This window comes from Parambassis ranga, chromosome 6 (genome assembly GCF_900634625.1).
Source record: "Parambassis ranga chromosome 6, fParRan2.1, whole genome shotgun sequence".
Classification (NCBI taxonomy): Eukaryota; Metazoa; Chordata; class Actinopteri; family Ambassidae; genus Parambassis; species Parambassis ranga.
In genome coordinates this window covers 2,392,233-2,413,104 of record NC_041027.1, presented here as the reverse complement: position 1 = coordinate 2,413,104, position 20,872 = coordinate 2,392,233, and the positions used below count along the sequence as shown (strand labels likewise).

The following is a 20,872-nucleotide window of genomic DNA, read 5'->3' as shown; positions in this document are numbered from 1 at the left end:
GGCCCAGAGAAACTGTTAAATGGAAAAAAGGTGGACTGGAGGGGATGCTTAAAGGCCAAAGAAACAAGCCAGACTGCAGTAAGAAATAATTGTACCATGTTTGGGGAAGATAGATCGCAACTGTGTGACCTGTCAGATGGATGTTTATGACCGCTGATGGACTGGAGAAGAAAGCACTTCCCTGAATGCTCTTACTTCTCACAGTAGCTCCGGAGTTTTTTTCAAGCACAGAATACATTAACAGGTTGTTTCTGCTTATTAAACTTTCAGAGGACTTGGAAGTAAAATATGTCATGTGCTGAAAAGGCTTCTCTTTATGTGCCTTCTTTTGTTGATGCTGTTTTGAACATTAAAAGCATATGTTGCATATGTTTGGCAGTCTTAAAGTTTAGAGCCACAGCTCCTGTTTTGCTTACAGAAAAATACTTCTGCAGCAAAAGTACAGGCAGATTTTGAGTAATCTGTCCAGAACTGCATCACCATGGATGAGACATGGAGAAGCTGTGGCTCCCAAGACACGGTGATAGCCCTGATGCCTTACACGCTCCGGGAACTGCTACTCAAAAACTGCAGTCCCCCCACATGGCCTCTGGGGGCAGGCTCCAACAGAACAAAGGAGTGAACAAATGAAAACGTAAAATACATATGCACACATGTATAAACTCCTATTATAGCAAAGGCTTAGGTTATATGGTGGTGGTTGTGTGTAGACAACTTAACAGTAAACTCCAAAAGTGGTTCAAACGTTTGTCACTATAGAGCAGAGAAGCAATATTGAGCATTTGTCGGCACAGGAAGCAGCTATTTGCTGTGTTTCCACACTGACAATACAGCAAATACAGCTGCAGAAGTCCATTTAAAAGGCAGGTTGAAGATGATGGGAGTACATGTAGACACACCAGTAGCTGTTTTGTTTTTACTTGCTAAGTTTATTTTTTTAATCATAGTGTAATATGGCACAAAAACCAGCTGAGCAGAGAAACACACACAGACCTTGTGTTATATATTTTGCTGGTGATTATAGGATGTTTTATACCCAGGTTTTCCAGATTTTGAAGTAAATGTAATTGCACCTAAAGCATACATGTGAGTGCAAAGGATCATATTTCCTCGGATATAATCAGGTAAAGTAAATCTGATTTTTTATGAGCACTCTCACGACTCTTATGAGCACTCATACAGATTATTAAGTGCTCCAAAATCTTTGCACGGACCCGCCTACTAAAACCTTTCCTGCCCACATGTTTCTAAAAACTGCCACAGAAAAACTCTGATTAAACTGATGGAAATAAAATTACACTGCACTCAAATAAAAAAAAGGTGCCACTGCCTCTACAACTTGAGTTCTTTGGTCCTCCCTACTACACATCTCCCTCAGGAACCCATGGTAATTATCTTGTCATGGGCTAGATTGGTGTGTTGAACACAACTGATTACACTGAGGCTGATTGGCGCGAAATATAACCGGCTTCAGCGTCCCTAATGAAGAGAGATGTGAACTGGTGTCGAGCTGCTGTCACGCAGTAAATGCCAGCCGCATGTCAGTGCCGACACAGGCGCTGAGGTTTAGACGGGGAAGGGGGCCCTGATTACGCCTTATCATCCAATATCCGGCTGATAAATGTCAAACAATGGGGCAGTAGAAAGAATAACAGGGAGCTGAGGAATCTGAGGAGGGGATGGTGCATTCAAGCACACAGCGTGAAGAACGGCTAATCCAGTGCTAGAGTGGCTTCCTATGTAACTACTACAAAATAAAAGGCACATATATGTATTTATTTTTAAATTTAACCCCCTCTGGTTTCATTAATAATCTTTCTTTTTGCCTTTTATTTGATTGTGTATCCTTGTTTGTGGCTTATGTAAGCCTGTTATAGCTGTGGGTGCACACAGGAGCAACAATCAAGAAGAAAAGAATGAAATTCTTCTTCTGCTGTATAATTCAAACCTGAGCTGAGCTTAATAGTGGGAATAAAAGGTGTAGGTGATAAGTAAGGAAGAAAAAGAGCAGCTGGATTAATATCCAGAGGAAGTAAAGAGAATAAGAATGAACTGTGTCAAAGGAAAAAAAAAGGTGTGTAGGTGACAAACAATGCATTGTTTACCATATGTCATCTGCTGATGTGTTGGGGGATTAAAGCTTCGGTCCACATGAAAGAAGCTGCCTTGTTATAAAACTTACCACCATATTGCTACCTGGTAGGCGTGTGAAGCTAACAAGCTATAATGTACAAACTAACTACGAGGAAACCGTCAACCTCTCTTTGAATGCATGCAGAAGCCCACTTGACCAACACACACACCCCTTTTTGATCAGAACTTAATCCTTCCTCTCCACACTAACAAGACAGAATGGAAAAAAAATAATTAGGATGAGAATCTATGGCGGGAGATTTTTATGGATAATCGCTTTTAAATAAATAAATTTAAAAAAAATTATTTTTCATTATTTTAGAACTGGAAGACAGACTCCACGGGGGACAGCAGCTTGGGAGATAATTGGGGATTCATGATGTGATTGTGATTATTGATGAGAGAGAAGTCGGCTGTTGTTAATCCTGACACGCCTCTAACAGAGCTGCCGCTCACATAAACAACAGGTGCAGATTCGCATCTTAGTGTTCATGCGTGCCTTTTAATGAATACAAATTCCCAATTAGGATGGGATGGAGGCACAACACACACACACATACACACACACTGACACATATGCTGCAGAAGGGGCATTGTGCTCCCTGTGGAGATGGAACAAAGGATTAACTAAAGGGAAGTGGAGGTATGCAATCATTTATCTACACCCTCACTTATTGGATCAAAAGAACTATAGGTAATCACTTAGGGGCAAAGGTGTAACTTTAGAAGTTGAAGAAGAAAGACCCAACTGAACTGTGACAGCTGATATTGATGCTTACTGTAGAAACAGATCTTAATCATCTCCAACACTGCCGAGTCCAAAGTTAAGCAGCAGTAAAGCAGCAAATCTCAACACTGTTGTTTGGCTTTATTATTTTTTTTATTCAGCAATTATCTAGACAGTTTTCGAATTAAATATAGCACGTTGTCCGTCTTGCAATTATAGCTCTGCCAAGTTCCAGTCCCTCTACGGAAACGGCACAATCATGATCATGAAGTAGAGGGAACTCTCTTTTTTTGCAGAAGTGGATGCTAACACAGAACTCGACATGACTTAATTACATAATGGTATGCGACTGTGCAACATTTTTTTATTTTTGCGTGCTAAAAAAAAAAATCAGTAGTCATCATTTTTCGATGACATCACAGGGTTTTGTAACATCATCGGTGATCAAAAGTGTGTCAATTATCTTCCTAGTTGCTTTATGCAGTGCATATTTTTTAACAGAAAAACACTTTTTTGTTAACTGTACCTCTGAATTTCAGGGGATTCATTTGTGGTGGTGCTTATGTCAACACTGCAAAATATTCATAATTTATCCTCGCTGTCATGCTTAGTTATGAAGACACAGCACTGATTTGATTGGACCAAATCTCTATTATTAAGTTACACTCTACCGGTGCACTTCCCTCCCAGTCATAAAATGACTCAGATAAAATGGATCAAGTCCAAAAACCCCTCCAGTGTCCCTGCAAAGAAAAGAAGAAGAAGAAAAAAAACACACAGCAGCAATAACTAGGAACAGAAACTGCTCCTCCTGACTTTGAGGTTTGACAATCAGCCAGAGATTTCTTTACAGCACCCAGCATAAGCTTTCCCAGGGAGGCAATCTGAGAGTAATCAGATAGCTTGATAAAAGCACTGATAAAACTCCACATTCTACTTGAATGCACCTTCAGGCTATGTATATATAAAATAAATAAATCAGTCAATCAGCTGGTAAACCTTATTGCTATTGGGTCGGGGAGATAATCAAAGGAGACCCACATCTTCTCCATCTGGATGATGACAGCTGGACTATAGGTGAACAGAGATAAAAACAAATAAATCAATAGAAAATCTAACGGACAAAAGTAGTCAACAAACTTTTTTCCCCGTTCTCAGTGAGGCTCAAAGTAAAATCTCCTCACCTCCCTTTCCTTGACAGAGAAGTAAAATGACAAAAAAAAGCAAAGTCAGACATGCCAAGGACAAGATGAGCCCTGCAGTGCCAGCCAGGCCTCAACAAACTGTCTCTCTATACGCAGCCTTGTCTCCTCCATTGATTTGCTGACAGAAAGTCTTTAACCTCATCTATTGTGGATAGCGTTTTGTGTCAGCGCCGTGCATTTTTAAAATACCTTATTAAATATATATGTCCAGGCTACAATTCTACTAATCTAATCAATCACTTACATACATCACTGCCCTAAATGTAGGCAAATTGTGGTATAAAAGCCATTTTAGAGCCAGTGAAAATGATACAATACAACAGTGAGGGTAAAAAAATTCCCCTCATAGTGCATATGCTTAAATAAAGTCCCACTACAAAGTGAAGAGTTAAAGCCTTTCAACATAAAGATGAAAGTCAGACAGAGGCAGTAGATGAGAGATGTCATCATCCTGTCTAACAGCAGAATGTAATCGAGCTGTAAACCCTCTTAGTCCACTTCTACTAATAATCAACTGTGAAATCCTATTTGGATAACAGCCTGTTTTAAAGTTTCTGCATTGAACGCTTTTATGTTGAAATCTCCTCATGGCAGGAAGAGGAAAGTGGATTTTAATATCCACAATTCTGTCCACAAACTGCACTTGAAAGTTAGGCAACCTGGCTGCTTTTTTTTTTTAAGGAGAAAAATATCTCACATCAGTGAGTCTGGATGTCTCTGGAGGTCCGCCCGGTGCTGTTTACAAGTCTGTGTTTGACTTTCTAACTTTGAATTTGTCTCCTCCTCTGTGGATAGAAGCATCCACAACTAACACCAGAATTCAATTTGTGCAACCAGGGCAGGTTTCAATCAAGCAGAAAAAAACATGGGTAAAGAGTCTGCAGCAAGGCTGTGACCTGAGAGGTGAATACTGAAAATACATTTGTAAGAATTCTCCCCAAAAAGTAGGTTTTTGTCCCCTAAATACTCACTTTTAAGCAGAAAACTTTAGGAATATTATCTCGGCACAGAAACATATTCAGTGCTTTTATTCGAGTAGTGATGTCAGTATTTCAATGCATGCTGGCTTGAACTGTTAATAAAACTTGTTGTGTAAAAATGTACGCTTAATTTGTCGCGTTAAATCTTAGTTATTTAAAAAGAGGCAGTAGCACCCCCCTCTGTGTTTCCTCCAGGCCGCAAGTTCACAACAAACTGTTAGGAGTTGACTGACAGTGGTGGATGCACTACAAAAAGCTTAGTGAGAGGGCAGAGTAAGGATCGTAAATGCACATCCTAAGATCATCCTAAAACACAGGTCACCATGTTAGCTTTTAGCTTACAGGTCCCACTAATCCTGTGTTATGGTGAGTTCCATTTATAATGCTAGTTAGTATCTCCACTATTAAGGTGTTAGGCTGACATTTCATGGCAGCCTCTGGTTTCAAATACGTTGCATTAGCTATGTGCCCAAGGTATGATGGTGATGGGTGTGAGATTGTGTTGCCAGAACAGCATATCCAAACCAGTGGCCTGATCTTATCTCTCCTTCAAGCTTGTGTATAAAGCCACCAAATGTTAACAAATGGAGGCACAGGGGTGGATTGCGGCTGTAAGGCTAGTCCAGGTTATCACCCTGGAGTTCCTGTGGATATCTTCAGTTTATCATGATGCATCACTTCACTTTTGGTTTCACTCATAATTAGGTACTTGGTGTATGTGTGTAACTACTAGGTTACACACATTTTTGCAGTATTAAAAACATTTTTTGCTTCTCTTATGTTCTCATGGCTACCATAGCAACCAGTAATGCAGATGTCTGCATTATAGTCTTACAACCGGGTGCCACAGGTCATTTTAGTGACCTTTTATCCCTTATATAACATGTTATTCAGCTGATGCATCAGGCCTTTAACAAGAGATCTGCATTTATTTTTAACACAAAACAGTGACGGAGGCAGGGTAATTAAAAATCACAGTAACTAGTTGTTGTGATTAGCTGAGGTGTGAGAAAAATATTTATTTTATTTATATTTACTAGAAGTACGCTAGCTGTCACTGTCCTCCGCTTCATTCGTCCAGTTGTCTCCCTCCTGAAACTCTCAGCCAATTAGAGTCTGTTGTGAGACACTGTCCGTCTGTCAGCTGCCAAAAGCTTTTCCAAAAAAATCCCCCAGGGCAGACTCTTTTAGAACGATGTGTGTATTGTGTGTGTGTGTGTGTGTGTGTGTTATTGTCGTCCTCCCTGACTTAACTACCTCTCACTCTTGCACAGAGCGAACTCAAGATAGCGCTACATAATACTATTCCCACATGTGAACAAATCACAAAGATGCACACAGAGGAAAAGACATGAACAAACATACAGACACTCACAGGGCCAACACTGGGCTGAGCTGTCTCTCTGGCTCTCAGAGACAAGTGAAGTTAAAGTCCGAATATAGTGAGGCTAACAACACCCTTCATAGAAACCTGCTGTATGACCAGCTTGGCAAACACCCTGAAGACCAGCGCAGCATTCACACAGCACAGGTTAATGGGTGTATAATAAATAAACAAACAAGCTGCATCATTGTGTACAATGTGGCAGAAACAGGGTTAAAAGGGTAATATGTTCTACTCCGTGTTTATGGAGGGAGATATTTAACTGATTAAAAACGAAGATGTCTGTAGGCAGAGGACAAGTGTGAAGCATCAGGCTGCTGTGAATTCATCACCTCCAACCAGACAGATGAGAGCAATGCAATGATGAATAACAATCATGCAGTGCAAATTCAATTACTCGCCCATGTTTCGAACGCTGCTGGTGTCAGAGTGTCATTGTTTGTGAAGGTTTGACAAGCTGCCCATCACTTCCTGTTTCCCCCAAAGGGACAACGCAGTGTGACACATATGCCAGGTACTGTAGGTCCACATATACCGAAGGTGTTTGCATGGCTGACATAAAAATGACACTGTGTGTTTCTCCAAATGTGCGCACATCACTGTAACAGCATTAAAACAAGGGACCTAGAACAGCAGACAGGGTTTTAGTGTGATCGTGACAAAAAAAAGTATACAAAAATACCTTATTGTTGCAGGAAAAACAGCATTTTAGCAATTTTTGGTTAACATATGAATTAGAAGTTACTAAACACTTTTTCTGCAACAAGTGTCACCACTTTCTTCATTTTCTTAGGGATGCCTAATATAGTATTATTATGTCTGATATGCTGGTATTGATTGAGTCCTTTTGATGGCTGATTTAATATGTAGTGTTTATTTATTTAAAAAAAAAAAGCAATTTCACTCATTTCATGACCAATGCAGTCGCAGTCACTGCAAATAGCCACTCTGCTATCAGTTGGCACACTTGTCTTTCCCTTATGCTCACTGACAGACCAATCAACCATCATATTCTGACCACTGACAGGTAAAGTAAAATGATGGTGATTATCTGGGTACCGTGGTTCCAGTCTGTGGGTGGAATATATTAGTATATCCATTTTTCTCTTACAGTGTATGTTAGTAGCAAGAAATGGGCAATAAAATGATTTGAAAGACTTTGATAAGGCTCGAAGCTGTGATGGCTAGAAGACTGGGTCAGGGCAGCTTTAAAAACTCTTTCTGCTGTCAGCTGTCATGTCAGGGTGTCAATCGCAACCTTTCTCCACCCATTTCACTGCTAGTCTCATCATGCCAGGCCAAACTCCTTATCTCACTTGAACTTAATCTCTTCTCTTTGCCACCACCCAGTCTAAACACCCAGAAGTTCATTGTCCCTGTATTTGCCTCACTCGCCTAATTCAGACATCTGAAGCATACCTTCAGAGTGGAGTCTATGCCTTGATGGTTCAGGACTGTTTTAGTGGCAATTGGATGACCTGCACTGTTTTAGACCAGTATTATGGTGGATCGATGTATACTGAAAGTCAATGTGCATGCTGGTCTGATTTGGTATTTTTTATTTAGCATGATATGTACTGTTCCCTGTTGTCATCCCTGCTGTCTCAGTTGAGCAACTTTTTATTTAGACTATTAATTATTTAATATAAATTAAAATTCTAAATATATAATAAGATCATGTCATCAAATACAGTTGGAAGTTAAAGCTAATTGTCACAAGTAATCTAGTTTTATTTAGTTATGTATGTGTATAAATTAAATAAATAAATAAATATTTTCTCATCTTTTATTACAGTATTGGCTAATAATAACAGAAATAAGACAATCAAAAAGAAAACAAAATGATAAATAAATGTGTTAAGTGTTAAAAATATGAGTACCTGTAAATACAAAAAAAAGAAAAAGATTTATACACATTTTGGTAAAAAAAAACTATAAATATTAATGGACCTGCAGGAGAAAGTGTATCTAAACAAGACTTTCTCGCTTGGGAGAGAAGGAGCTGCTGAGTCTGAAGTTGACTCCCTCTTCACGCTGAACAGAGATTCTGGCTAAACACCAAAATTCCTCCACTAAGGCGTTTTGAGCAGAGCCACAAAGACAGTTCTCTCGATGGAGCGTAGAGGCTGTGACGGCTTGACAAAACATTTCAGAAAGCAGCGACGGTTTGTGAACACAGAGGAAGAGAAAGTACATCACTTAGCATTTACTTTCTAGGCTCTTAATCTGACAGGTGTCAGCTATGAGAATGCAATGGGAGAAAGACTCCGGAGTTCTTGGAGCGCCTTGTGTTGTCTTTCTCTATTCAGTGGCGTGATCTAGACTTCTATGAGAAGCAATGAAGATGTAGGCAGTGGTTGGTGTGTGTGTGTGTGTGTGTGTGTGTGTGTGTGTGTGTGTGTATGCGTCAGCCTTTCGGCCTATCTGTAGCACGTCTGCAGCAATTTCCTGTGAAGTGTTTTGAGTAGAGAGATGAAAGTGAAGGATAGTTATCTGGGTCTTCTCTTCTCTCCTCTCCTTCGTCTCACCCTCCACCCATCCCTGACAGTCCTTCTGAAATAACGCTCTTCAAAACAGAGAGGGAGATAACAAAAAACATGATAAGAGGAAAGAGAAACAAAGGAGAGAGAGAAAAAGACAGAATGGGACTGACAGAAAAAATAAGACAAGTCAAGAAACGAGGCAAAGTGATACCATTGTAAAGGAAGGAGATAGAGAGAGAGAGAGAGAGAGAGAGAGGTTTCATGTGTTAGTGAGGGGATGTCAATCAGTTAGGTTGCCAGGTGCTAGGAAAAAATAATGAAAGAAGGAAAGACAGATAAACATAAAGCTAACATTTTAGCAACCGTGAGTCGGTAAGAAATACGTCAGTCCTTTTTGCAGAGTTAGTGAGCCTTCTGTTGACTCAGGATTTCTGTTCTGCTTTCTTTCTTTGTTTTCTAGCAGTGTGAATGAATGTGTAGCTGATGTGGGTGTGTGAGTGTGAGCTCACTCCCAAGTGGACACCAAATAGACAGTATATAACTATGGATGAAGGAAGTTGGCGCTCGCCAATCATTTAATCAATCAATCAATCAAGACGGCCATGCCAACAATTGTGGATAAACCTCCTATAGTTAAAATAATTATCAATAAATTATTATTTTAAAACAATCACCATCTGTACAGATGTGTCAACAGGGGAACTTATCAAAAAGAAATCAAAATGTGTTTTTGCTCCATTGCTGTAAACTCGCTGATTGACTCAGCCCCTAGAGGCTACGGGGTGAACTGCAATTTTTAACCCCTTAGCATGGACTTAATTTCTAAACCCTTGAAGTTGCCATTTGGTTGACACCCTCCACGGCTACCATGGCGATGAGTACCACCTCTAAAAGTGATGCCCTCAATCTGTCTGTGGCGGGCATGACTGGTGTTAATAATTAGTATGACCGCCATCACATGGGGCACCTATGTATCTGTATCTATGTGATCTGGCTGACTACCTGTCACAGCCTTCAGATGACCTGTTGAGGGTCAATGTCTTTAGATGAATGACTTTGATTAAGGTTTGTATATCCAGTTCCCGGCTTATCCTGTTGCCCTTCTTAATCCAAAAATACAAAAATAAAATACAGATACTGCCAGAGACACAATGAGCTGTATATGCTAGATATAGCCATTGATGTTTTTTTTTGTCAATTTTGTTATGAACTGAATTTATGAAAAGAAATGACGAATTAAAGTAAAAGAAAAATGTAAATCACACAAAGAGAGTGATGCAAGGTAATATTAGATTGGTACAAGGAAAGAAAGAGAAAATTATAATTACAAAGAGCATGAATTAAAATACACAACTAACTTTTTATCATGTGTGTAAAAGCAGCATCAGAAAGGCACAGACGCAGCTCCCGCCTTGACCGATCTCTCCAGGTGCGGAGAGGGTCACTGTGACACCTTTCACACTTTAAACTTTTTTCTGACTTTGTAATGGAAAGCAGTGCCACTTTGTACAACGGATATATCAGCTGCAAGTATCCCCGAGAGGCCTGATAGGTACTAGCTGAGGGCAATATGTGTCCAGGACCGTCTAGTGCTCAGGGCCACGTTTGTAGGGGAAAAAAGATGTGCCTGTGTGCCCACCTGTCTTTGTACTCCTGCCGTCTTTGTCTCCCCGTTTCAAAGGGAAAAGGTGAGCCGCTGACTGCTCCCTGTGGTGCTAAAAGCTGAGCTAGTTTTAAAAGATACGTTAAGCTTCCACACAAAAGAATCGCACATCAAATGGCTTTTCACAACAGCTGTAGCCATGACAGGCATTGTGCCCGCTGAGGGATGCACGCTTAGGGAAGAGGAATGAAATTGACAAATCCTTTTAAAAGGTGAGCGGAGTGCACCGCGGAGCCACTACGTACTGCTACAGTTGGAGATTTTTGGATGCTGAGATCAGTATAAAGGTAGAAAACTTCATTAAAGTGGGCCCGTGATCACACTTGTTGGCCAGCAGCTCTTGACATTTTGGTGTGATCACACCTGGCTGAGAGCATGTGGCATTTCACAGAGAGTAATAATTAGGTAGACACATTTTTTTTGTCCTCTGCGGCATTAAAAATGTTGAGGATTTACTCCTCGGCCAGCAGCACTTCACATTTTACAACCTCCACTCATGTGATCATTATACACCCTCCACTGCATGTGACATTTCCAAGCAATCAATAATTAGATGTGCCGTGTCGTTTTGTTTCTTGAGTGGGAAAGAGGTGATATTAAAAAGACACTTTAACTTCTAAAGGGATACCGGTCCGTTTTATTGGTCTATTGTTAACCTTTTGACATCAGTTTAAAATGAACTCAGTGAACTGTCCTTGGCCCAACAGCTAAAAGTAGATTTTATTTTGTGTATATGCTATTTAAAAAGGTTCATTCAACAACAGTTTCAAGCAATTTTCTTGGATTTTTAAGACTTATAAAAAGGGTAGAAAGAAAGTTGAACTTCCCTAAAAGTACATATTTACAGGACAGCACTGTATATATTGGTTTCATAAAACACAGTAGCTCCTGATTGTGATGTTTCTGCTTGTGCACCTTCCAGTCTTCATTAGCTCTACTCTTGCTCCACTGCTTTGTTCACTAGAGGGTAAGCTATGAAGCTTGGTTGATTTACCAAATTAGATATTTCATACAGTTTGCAAATGAAGGGTGGCTAAGGCTACATATCAAGACATTTAAAGACAATAATGTTTCATTATTCTGGGTGTGCAAATAATAGCATTTAAAGTCATAGCTTTTGGTCCAGTTTAGGGACAGAGTTAGCCAGATGATTTGAATCTGTCATATAGAGGTCAATTTCGGTCGATGTTTGAGCTGGATGGCCAGCATTCGGATGTATGGCTCAATGTCAATATCTGATCACATTATACATTTAACCACAAAAGTCAGCTGACTGGTGGCTCTAACCCTGCAGCAGACTTTGCTTTTCACTCGCAGTTGGTTAATATTAGGTCATGCTTTGGGTTAAAAAAAATTATAACATAACATCAACACATTTTGCATGTGAGTGGCAGAGACATGCACAGGCGTCATTTAAACCTCATAAATCATGTGTGCTGGCTGGAACTGAGATCACCTCTGGTTGTTTTGGTTTGCACCCAGTTGCGAATACTGCAATTATAATGTAAGGCAGAGGTGTCAAGGTCCAAGGACCGTGTCTTCCTATGAAAGGGCCAATGTTTTTCTTTTTCTTTGTGGATAGAAGATTTGGGCCAGATAGAACATTGCAGCGGGCCAGATTTGGCCTGTGGGCCTTGCTTTTGACACATGTCAGATAAGGCTATACCGATTTAGTACATACCTCAAAATCCCGAAGACCTGAAATTTTAATCTAAAGTAAAGAACCCTGCTGGCTACATTACTTTTTCAAGAACCATACCTCCGCTAACCTGTGTTTACATGCACAGAATTAAATGTCCAGATTTTGTCTGTATGGAGAACTACAAGGCGGTTGCCCCTTCCAAATTCTGTGCCGCCTCCAGTTGTTAACAAAAAGCTCTGACAGGTGTTGTTTTCTCAGCATGGTGTTCTCTCTGTGTATTTCTGACATGTGAAATTGCCATAGTGGCATTGTGCTAATGTAGTGGTGCTGTACCAGTGAGAAAATGATGGCTCGATAAGCTAACAGCCCACCAGCAGCTGGTGTGACGGGTGAGAACTCAGAATAGGAATAACAGCTTTAATGGAGGCTTGCATTAAAATGTGTGCTAGTGAGTTAAAACATAAAAATAATAGCGCTTCTGTGAACTGACAACAGCACATTAGCATACAGGCACGTTTCAACCTGTTTTTAAATGCAGTGAAAGCGCTGAATTTAGTTTAGGGATGTGTGCTGCAGGATGAGGCTCTGTGTGTATGCCTGGAGCTTTTCAAAATGAGCTTTATCACACATTTTTTTTACAGGTTCATGCATGCTAGGCTGTGTCCAGTGGGCCTTTGTGCTCACATGCTTTGCAGTTACAGTTTGAACGACAGCATAATGGCCAGGTTGAACTTCAGCAAGCACTGGATGATTGATTAAGGTTAGACTTAACTGCAAAGGAACAAATGCAACAAGCTAACAGACGTCTGAACTTAGTTTGAAGAAGTTGTTGTGTCATTTTGTTTACAGTATAGTGTGTAATTTCTGATTTGATGTCTTGCTGCGCTGACAGTTTGGAGGAACCACTTTTCTGGCAGTGATGTTCTGGCTTGCAGTCACATAATCACAGTGAGAGCAGAGCTCACAGGTCTCGTCTTCCCTGCCTGCCTGTCTGCAACTGAGTCTGCCAGTCTGCTTGTCTTGCGGCAGGCTTAGACCCATGTTAGTTAGGCGGGGAGCGTCGGTTGGCGCTGAGCTGCAGAGGTTGGTCTTAAGGCTTTGTCCACACATCACCACAGCTGATTGCTCCTCTGGATGGTTGGGATTCTCGGCTAAGACAGGGATTACTGACCCATGTCGGCTTCCCACCTTTACAGCAGCCACAACAATGTTCACCCAGTCTGAACTTCTACACCCCCAGAGAATTGAAAAGATGTATATCTCTGTGCTTTAGCTTGAAACCTTGAAAAGATTAATATTTTTCAACAGTTTTTTTTCAAGTTAAAGAGCGAGGCATGTGTGCAAGGACAAGCACACTCTGAAATGTATTTTGCAGTAATTCTCAGATGGAGATAAATATTCATATAATTTTTATGTCACAAACTAGGACTGCAGCGAAAAAACTATTGTCACAGCAGACAAATTGACTAATAAAAAAAATAAGTAAAATAAATCACAGAATTAATCAATGGCTTTTATTTTGTCCATCAGTTTTTAAATTAGGCTTGAGCTTGTTTTATGCATATGAAAATTAACTATAAAAATCTGATTGTTGATTTTTGTCAACCACAAAAAATATCTGTGGCACTCCTAGTCATCATTGTGTTTTTCCACTGCTAGATTTCCCCTGCAGGAGTTCTGTTAGGGACATTCAAATGGAAAACAATCCATTTCTATTTAACACAGTAGGAAATTATTAGCTATCCAGTTAGCCACTGCATCAGTTAGCCTCTCATTTACAGGTTTTGGAAGTAGCACACTTGTGTAATGTTAAGATCCTCCTTGACATTTCTTTTTTAAATCAGCATGGCACTGTTTAATTGCTCCATTCTAGCTTGCTGAACTAAAACCAGTGATGTAAACTTTACAACAAAGCAAAAAAAAAAGGGCTAGCTAGATGTGAAAAATGTGAAAAGGGACAGGGGTATGACACAGCTGGAATCAAGGCTGTGTCACTGCAGTGAGCATCATTTATAAACTATGGAAAAAGCATTTGTGACGTCACCAGTAGGTGTCTGAAGAGCCGTTTTTTAAGTCTCTGTGGGCCGTGACCATCACCATGTTGGCAATATCACAGTCAAACAACTCAATAGCTGACATTCCAGCATACAGTGTACAATCAAGCTGTTCAACCCTACAGCTCAATAGCTAACATTCCAGTCTACAGCGCACAATCAAGCCATCTCATTCTGCTATAAAACAGGCTGAAGTTTCCATTGTGTCAGGGTAGTTATTAGGCCCAGAGACAGACAGAGCCAGCCAAGAGAGGAGTTAGGGCTGTCCGTCAGCCTATAATGTCTCCACACAGCAGCCCAAACCTAAACTGACAGGCACACACCACTCTGACAGCCCACTAACAACACACTATTGTTCCCTCGCAAATGGCCGGGACACACCTTTCAGTGCCCACAGACTGAGAGAGTAAAAGACAGAGAGAGAGAGAGAGAGCGTTGTTACACACTGCAGGCCTCCATCAATACAGGGCACAATATACTCGCAACATATTAATCAGGTTTAGTCCACATGGACATAAAAACTCCCACCACAGAATGTATCATTTCATAATACGGTGCTGATATGTATCTAGTGAACCCCAGCACTGTGTATACTGCTAAATTGAAAGAGAGTGCTAACTAAATGAATACATGTGCACATTTAAATTATAGAAAGTGCTTTGGTTCACAGCTCTATTATATTATCAGGTACAATCTGCTCTGTCCAAAGTCTAATTAATATAACAACAGTCACTCCATTTACTCTTTATTCTGTAAAGACCATAGCTGCAAGGTGAAAGCCACTGCTCTCCAAAAAGAACACTACTGCCTGTCTGCAGTTTGCTAAAGCTCATGTGGCCAAACCAAAGGGCTGCTGGGAAAATAATGTGTGTGCAGATGAGACCAAACGTTTATTCTGTCTAAATGAGAAGCCTTATCCTCTCAGAAGGATCAGAGAGACAAGAGGAAAAACGAGGCACACAGAGTTCATCTATCAAGGAAATCTCCTTAATGTGAATAAAGTTCAGGGTTGGACGCACATGAGGAGCAGCCAACTGGACTCCCCATGCCTCAATGGGAAGTGTACCCTGTTTAACACCCTTAATGAAACATATTGCAAGTAACTGCACTTCCAACTGTGGATAAGATGCCAGACAGGCTGAACAGCATCTGGTGGGGAAGATAGAGGTATGTCTTGTTGGCTGGTCTCCTTACTAATGCAAAGCACAGAAAACAAGCAACGTGTCAATCACTCAAACGACGACAAGCCAGCAAGGAAGCCATTTGTGGCCACATTTTGGATTCCATGTAATTCAAAATGAGGAAAGTACAGTTGTGTGCTGCATCTGTACAACATAGCTGTCACTCAAGTGATGCAACAAAATTAAATTGACTAAATAGAATTCTTACTGTGACTACTGCTGTAATATTTTATGGTAGGGTCACTTCGATTATCCAACAGTTACTGGGCCCAATCGATCCGAGTAGACTGAAATTTGACTCACCTACACACACACACACTTTCTCACAAGTATTCTCGAGAAAACCTGTCAGCTCTGTCCTGTCATGCAGTCTTCACTGTGAGAGCTATGTTTTTCCACACAGACACACACAAAGAGCTGAGACTACAGCCTGTCCCAGAGAGCATTCCAGTGGATGCCTTCCAAAAATATCTGATCCCCTAAAGGCACAGTTCACTTAAAAGAAGTTTGCTGATGTTTTCCAAAGCAGAGTCCAGCTCTGCTCACTGTCAACATGCATCTGATTTAAAGAGAAGAACAATGAGACAGTGAGGATGCTCAAAGAATCATCGGAGGGTCATGTGTGTTCATGTTTGTGTGAGTGCGTGCCATTAACTTTGCAGTCTGTTGTAATAGCCCCTGACAAAAGGTGGAGGATCATCTACACTAATCTACATCATCTATCTATCTACATAATCTATCTACACTCAATATGCACTGGTGAAAGTTGATGCGTAAAAATACTTGTGTTACATTTGACCTACCTTCCGCCGAATCTCTTCTTCCATCTTGATAGGAGAGCCAAGCTCAGCCACCTGACGGACTCCCTCGCTGGCATAGCCCCCATACTCCCACAGCACATAGCTCCTGGAGTGGGACGCACCAATCAGGGCAGACCAGTGGTTGGCACGTCCTAGAAGAAAAGAGCGGGAGACAAAGATATTCAAATTTACCTAAGAAATGTCAAAAAACTGCAAACTGCAAAACCACTCAACTTTCAAGTTAACCCTTTCCACCCCAAGCCTCAGCAACTACAAGATGTATTTCATTACTTTTGGTGTCATAACAAAGGGAACACCTGGGAGATTTGTACAGTGTTTTATGTTTTTTTATCGTTGGGTAGCTGAAAAAGCCTTGGGGTGGAAAGGGTTAAAATGTCCAACTTTCCAGCAGAAATTACACGTCTACAGCCATTTAGAAGCTTGTTTGCACACACAGTCACCGTGGCATCATTTTGATAAGATTATGAAATGCCACAACATTACTTTCTATCCACATTTACATAATTGTTTTTGCCAAGATCTTGTCTTGATGATTGGACTGCACATCCCAAAAGGTTTTCAATAAAGTCAAGGTCTGTTGTCTGTGGTGGCCAATCTGTGTGTGTGTGTGAAAATGATGTCCCTGAATGACTCTAACAATTTTAGCACGATAAATTCTGGCATTGTCAATATTGGCTAAAAGCTTACAGGGAAGAAACATCCATAGATGGAAAAACCTGCTTATTCAGTGTATTCAGGTGATCGGCTCACCTAATAATATTACTGAAATAAGACCAGACCAAGTAAAGCAACCTCATCAGAACACTTTCCCACTAGGTTGGCACTAGACATAATGGAAGCATCACTTTATCCGCCTCTCTTATCACCCTGATGCCCCTTTCACACTAGGACATGGTCAATCCGAACTCATCAGACTACATGACTTTTTCCTATCTAGAGTCCATTGTTTATGCTCCCTAGCAGCAATGGTTAACCAGTCTTAATGCTTAATCACAGCACACGCCATCCTCCACAACTTTCTGATACTGGTGGATGTGTAATCATAGGAGAAAACATGAACTATGGCAGGTTTTTCTTAAAACACCATTCCCTCCTCTGTATAACTATCATTGCGACAGTGTTTATTTGTGTGGTTTTAACTCACTCGGATAGTCTTTGGGGTGCACTTTCTCTGACCAGTTGCCGTAGAAGGTTAACCTGTACTTGGCAGTTCCACAGGCGCAACACTCCATGGCAGGAGATTCTGTGGCTGCACCGGGCACATGCTCTGCAGGAAGATTACAGAAGAACACACGTGTAATATGTCAAATTAAACAGCATGCAGAGCACTGGTTAATAATAATTAAAAATACCATTCTGGACACCTTCTTTTCATGTCTGCATACATTTCCAAGTGATTGACTATACACTTTGGAAGCAGTGAGAATGTCAGAAAATCACATTCTTGGAATTGGAAATGGTATTTAAATGACACATTAGCCTTAACGCAGACTACTATATATTCAAATTCTGGCCCGGACCAATGTTTTGCAAAGACAGGTCAGAGGGATTACTTGAATATTTATGAATCGCCAAATTATTCAGAAGAAATCCTCACTTGACATCCAAGTTATGGCAGAACGAGTCAAACACTGAAGGCGCCTAAACTTATGTCAGCAAATTGAAACAGGGTGGCTTGATTGGCTTGCATAATAGCCTGGAAAATTAGATTTTCAGTGAGGAGACTAAGATTTTATGAAAGTAAAAGTCCCCTGAGATTAAGTTTGAGAAACCAATTGCGAAGAACAACAATAAACGTGTGCATGACAGCTAACACGGTCTCATTTTATGTAGTTATTCAACCCCCACATTTTTTTTTTAAAACAAGAAATGAAAGACAAGAAGGTAATCTGCTCCATGATGAGCAGTAGAGGATCAAACTATGAGCAGGAACAGAGAAGATGATGGGCAGCTGTCTTTACCTTTCTCACAAAGCCGAATGGTGAGAGAGCCTTCATCCTGGAAATAGATGATTCTCTTCTGGACAATACTGGCCCTGGAGACACAAAAGAGGGAGTGTAAGTGAGGACGTAAAGGATGAGAAAAGAAAACGGAGTGCAAAAAAAATGGTATTAGATGGATAATACCGTGGTGGTTTTTTTTCAGTATCTGATCTATGTAATCCTCGGCAAGAGGGGAGGGTAATGGGTTCCCTGAGGTTTCATAATGGACATGGAGTACACATCTTTTCACAGGAACAACGTCCTATTCTCCCCAACCTCGTGACACAATCACCCTGCTGCAATCCGAAACGAACCAGAAGCAATCAAGTCAAGGGGATAGAGAGATAGAGAGAGAGAGAGAGGAGAAGAAATATAGATCTTTACACAGGATTTGGACAAAGCCAGATTCTAATTTACGAGCTAATATTGTCTGACAATGAAACTGCCTGTGTGAAAATAGCTTGTTTTACCAATTAAATTCCTCTTCAGCAGAAATGAAATGTATTTCGCATATTGGAAGACCCAATACTTTGACTGCTGCCACTTGTTTTGAAATTCTGAGGAGATAAGGAGGATAAAGAAAGAACACTGAAGTCTGTTGGCCATGTAACACTTTCACAATAATCTTGCAATAGTTTTACATTTAATTGCAATAGAGTCCCATACACATACTTAGTAATAATATAATACTTATATAGGTTTGGAATATGTCAGTAAGTTCAGATAAAATGCACCATAAAGCAAACTTGAAACGTGAAATGTGAAATTAAAGATGTACATGTTCAGGCTCCCACATTGCAGGAATCGTGTGGAAGTAAACGTCTATATAATAAAAAACCTCTGTAGACACGTCTAAACTCATCTCTGTGAGGACAAGGATTTAATTAGTTGAGCTGCAGCAGGTGCTGCTGATGATCAGTCCTTAATGGATTAATGATCAGCAGGTGTACAGACCTCTTTTCTCTAAGAACATTGCCGTATGATGGAGACAGGATAAGAGACAGTACAAGGGAAGTCATTCACTTTGTAAAAGCCACTGGTCTATATGAGAAGAAATGGGTCATAAAAGGTGGACTGTAATATTACCTCTGTATTGGTGGTGGAGGCAGCAAAGCACTACACTGCATCTAGGCTTATTTCTGAGAAATTAGTTTTAACGTGAGCTCTGAATTGACTTGATGAAAAACTTTCCAGTTACAGAACATCTGATTTTAGTCCGTTCAATCAACTCTGAGCATGCTAAGCGTGTGCAGCACGATTATAAAAAACAAGCATCAATAAAGCCAAGATAATTTGAATCACCATGGCCACAAGAGCGAAGAAAAAATATGTCTATGCCTTAGTAGAACTGGATATCCTCATGCAATCATACAGCAAGTCTGAACACATATTTCAAAAAAAGGTCTGTATAAGAAAAAAGGAGAGAGTTGGTGTGGGAAAAATGTGCATGAATCAATATATATAGTATTTTTTGGTCTTTGATATGCTGCTATGGTTTTACATAAAAAAACGGAATGTTTCAGACTTGATTACGTACACTTAGGTTATTTTATAAGCTCAATTGTATGCAGATACATTTACATTTTTCATCTTATTTTTTTTTCCTTTGGATGAGTGGCTGTTGTCCTGGCAACATGACATAATAAACATAAACTTTGGTTTGGGCTTAGTAAATAATACTTGTCAACATGGGCTGTTTTTAATGTAAGGATGAGATGATGTGCCCAAACCAAAGAGATTCTAAAAATATTTTTTGCAAATAAAAGCATATCGGTAACATTGGATCAGATCTTTTATGGCTAACAAGGACAGCTTAATGCATACAAATGTCCACTTTAAAAATCAACTTTAAATTTCACTTTATCTGCTAGAAATCCTTACTCTGCACTCGCTTCATCAATTTACTGAAGGATGACAAATCAAACTAAGTTCCAGGTTTTGATTCTGCGGGAACTGTCTAATAGTCTGGCACTGGTTCTTAGCCAATATGTTATTATTTGTAAGACTGTAAGACTCCTAAAAAAGCACATTTTGTAAAATGTAACTGTACAATAAAGCTTACTTTAGAGCCCTCATATGTAATTTAAAACCTCATCATTTTAAAATCTCACCAAATAACATTTCAGAACTGTCCCACGTTAGCCTTCAGTGTCTCCACCTCATACTGTAGAGACATAAAACTGAATGAAAGTGAGCTGAGCAGCCCTGACGGTGGAGACAGAGGAGGGACTGGCGACATTAAGTAGGAGTTATCTGTGATATTGCTCCTATAAATCTTACACAGGCTGAATGGTGCAATATACCCTGCAACATGGGGTTGACTGCTTGGGCATGAAATTGAAAAACAAAAGTGAAATATACTGACCATTATTGAGCTGTTTTTGTTATGATTTTGAGTACACTTTATAATGACTGTAATAATGCAAATTATTTGAATCAATTCAAGAAAAATATTTGCTCTGTTTGTCTGCCTTTAGGATATCCTCTCTCCTTTAGGCATATCTGTTCGTGTATGTGCATCAAGTTCACTTATTTGTTTTGAAGTTTTGTCAATTACATGGCCCCACAAGTTAGAGAAGGCAGACAGTATCGGAGATGTGTGGGAGTTGCAACAGTG

The 20,872-nt window shown here is 40.1% G+C and overlaps 1 protein-coding gene across 1 annotated transcript in view; it reads right to left on the bottom strand.

Moving 5' to 3' along the window:
- Nucleotides 1-20,872, bottom strand: part of LOC114437359 (spondin-1-like) — a 78,536-nt gene that overhangs the window by 34,532 nt on the left and 23,132 nt on the right. The window contains exons 4-6 of the mRNA XM_028408007.1: nucleotides 18,235-18,308; nucleotides 17,418-17,540; nucleotides 16,256-16,404 (exon numbers count right to left, since the gene is read on the bottom strand). Of these exons, the coding sequence (XP_028263808.1) occupies nucleotides 16,256-16,404; nucleotides 17,418-17,540; nucleotides 18,235-18,308 (346 nt within the window). The remainder of the gene's footprint in view (nucleotides 1-16,255; nucleotides 16,405-17,417; nucleotides 17,541-18,234; nucleotides 18,309-20,872) is intronic.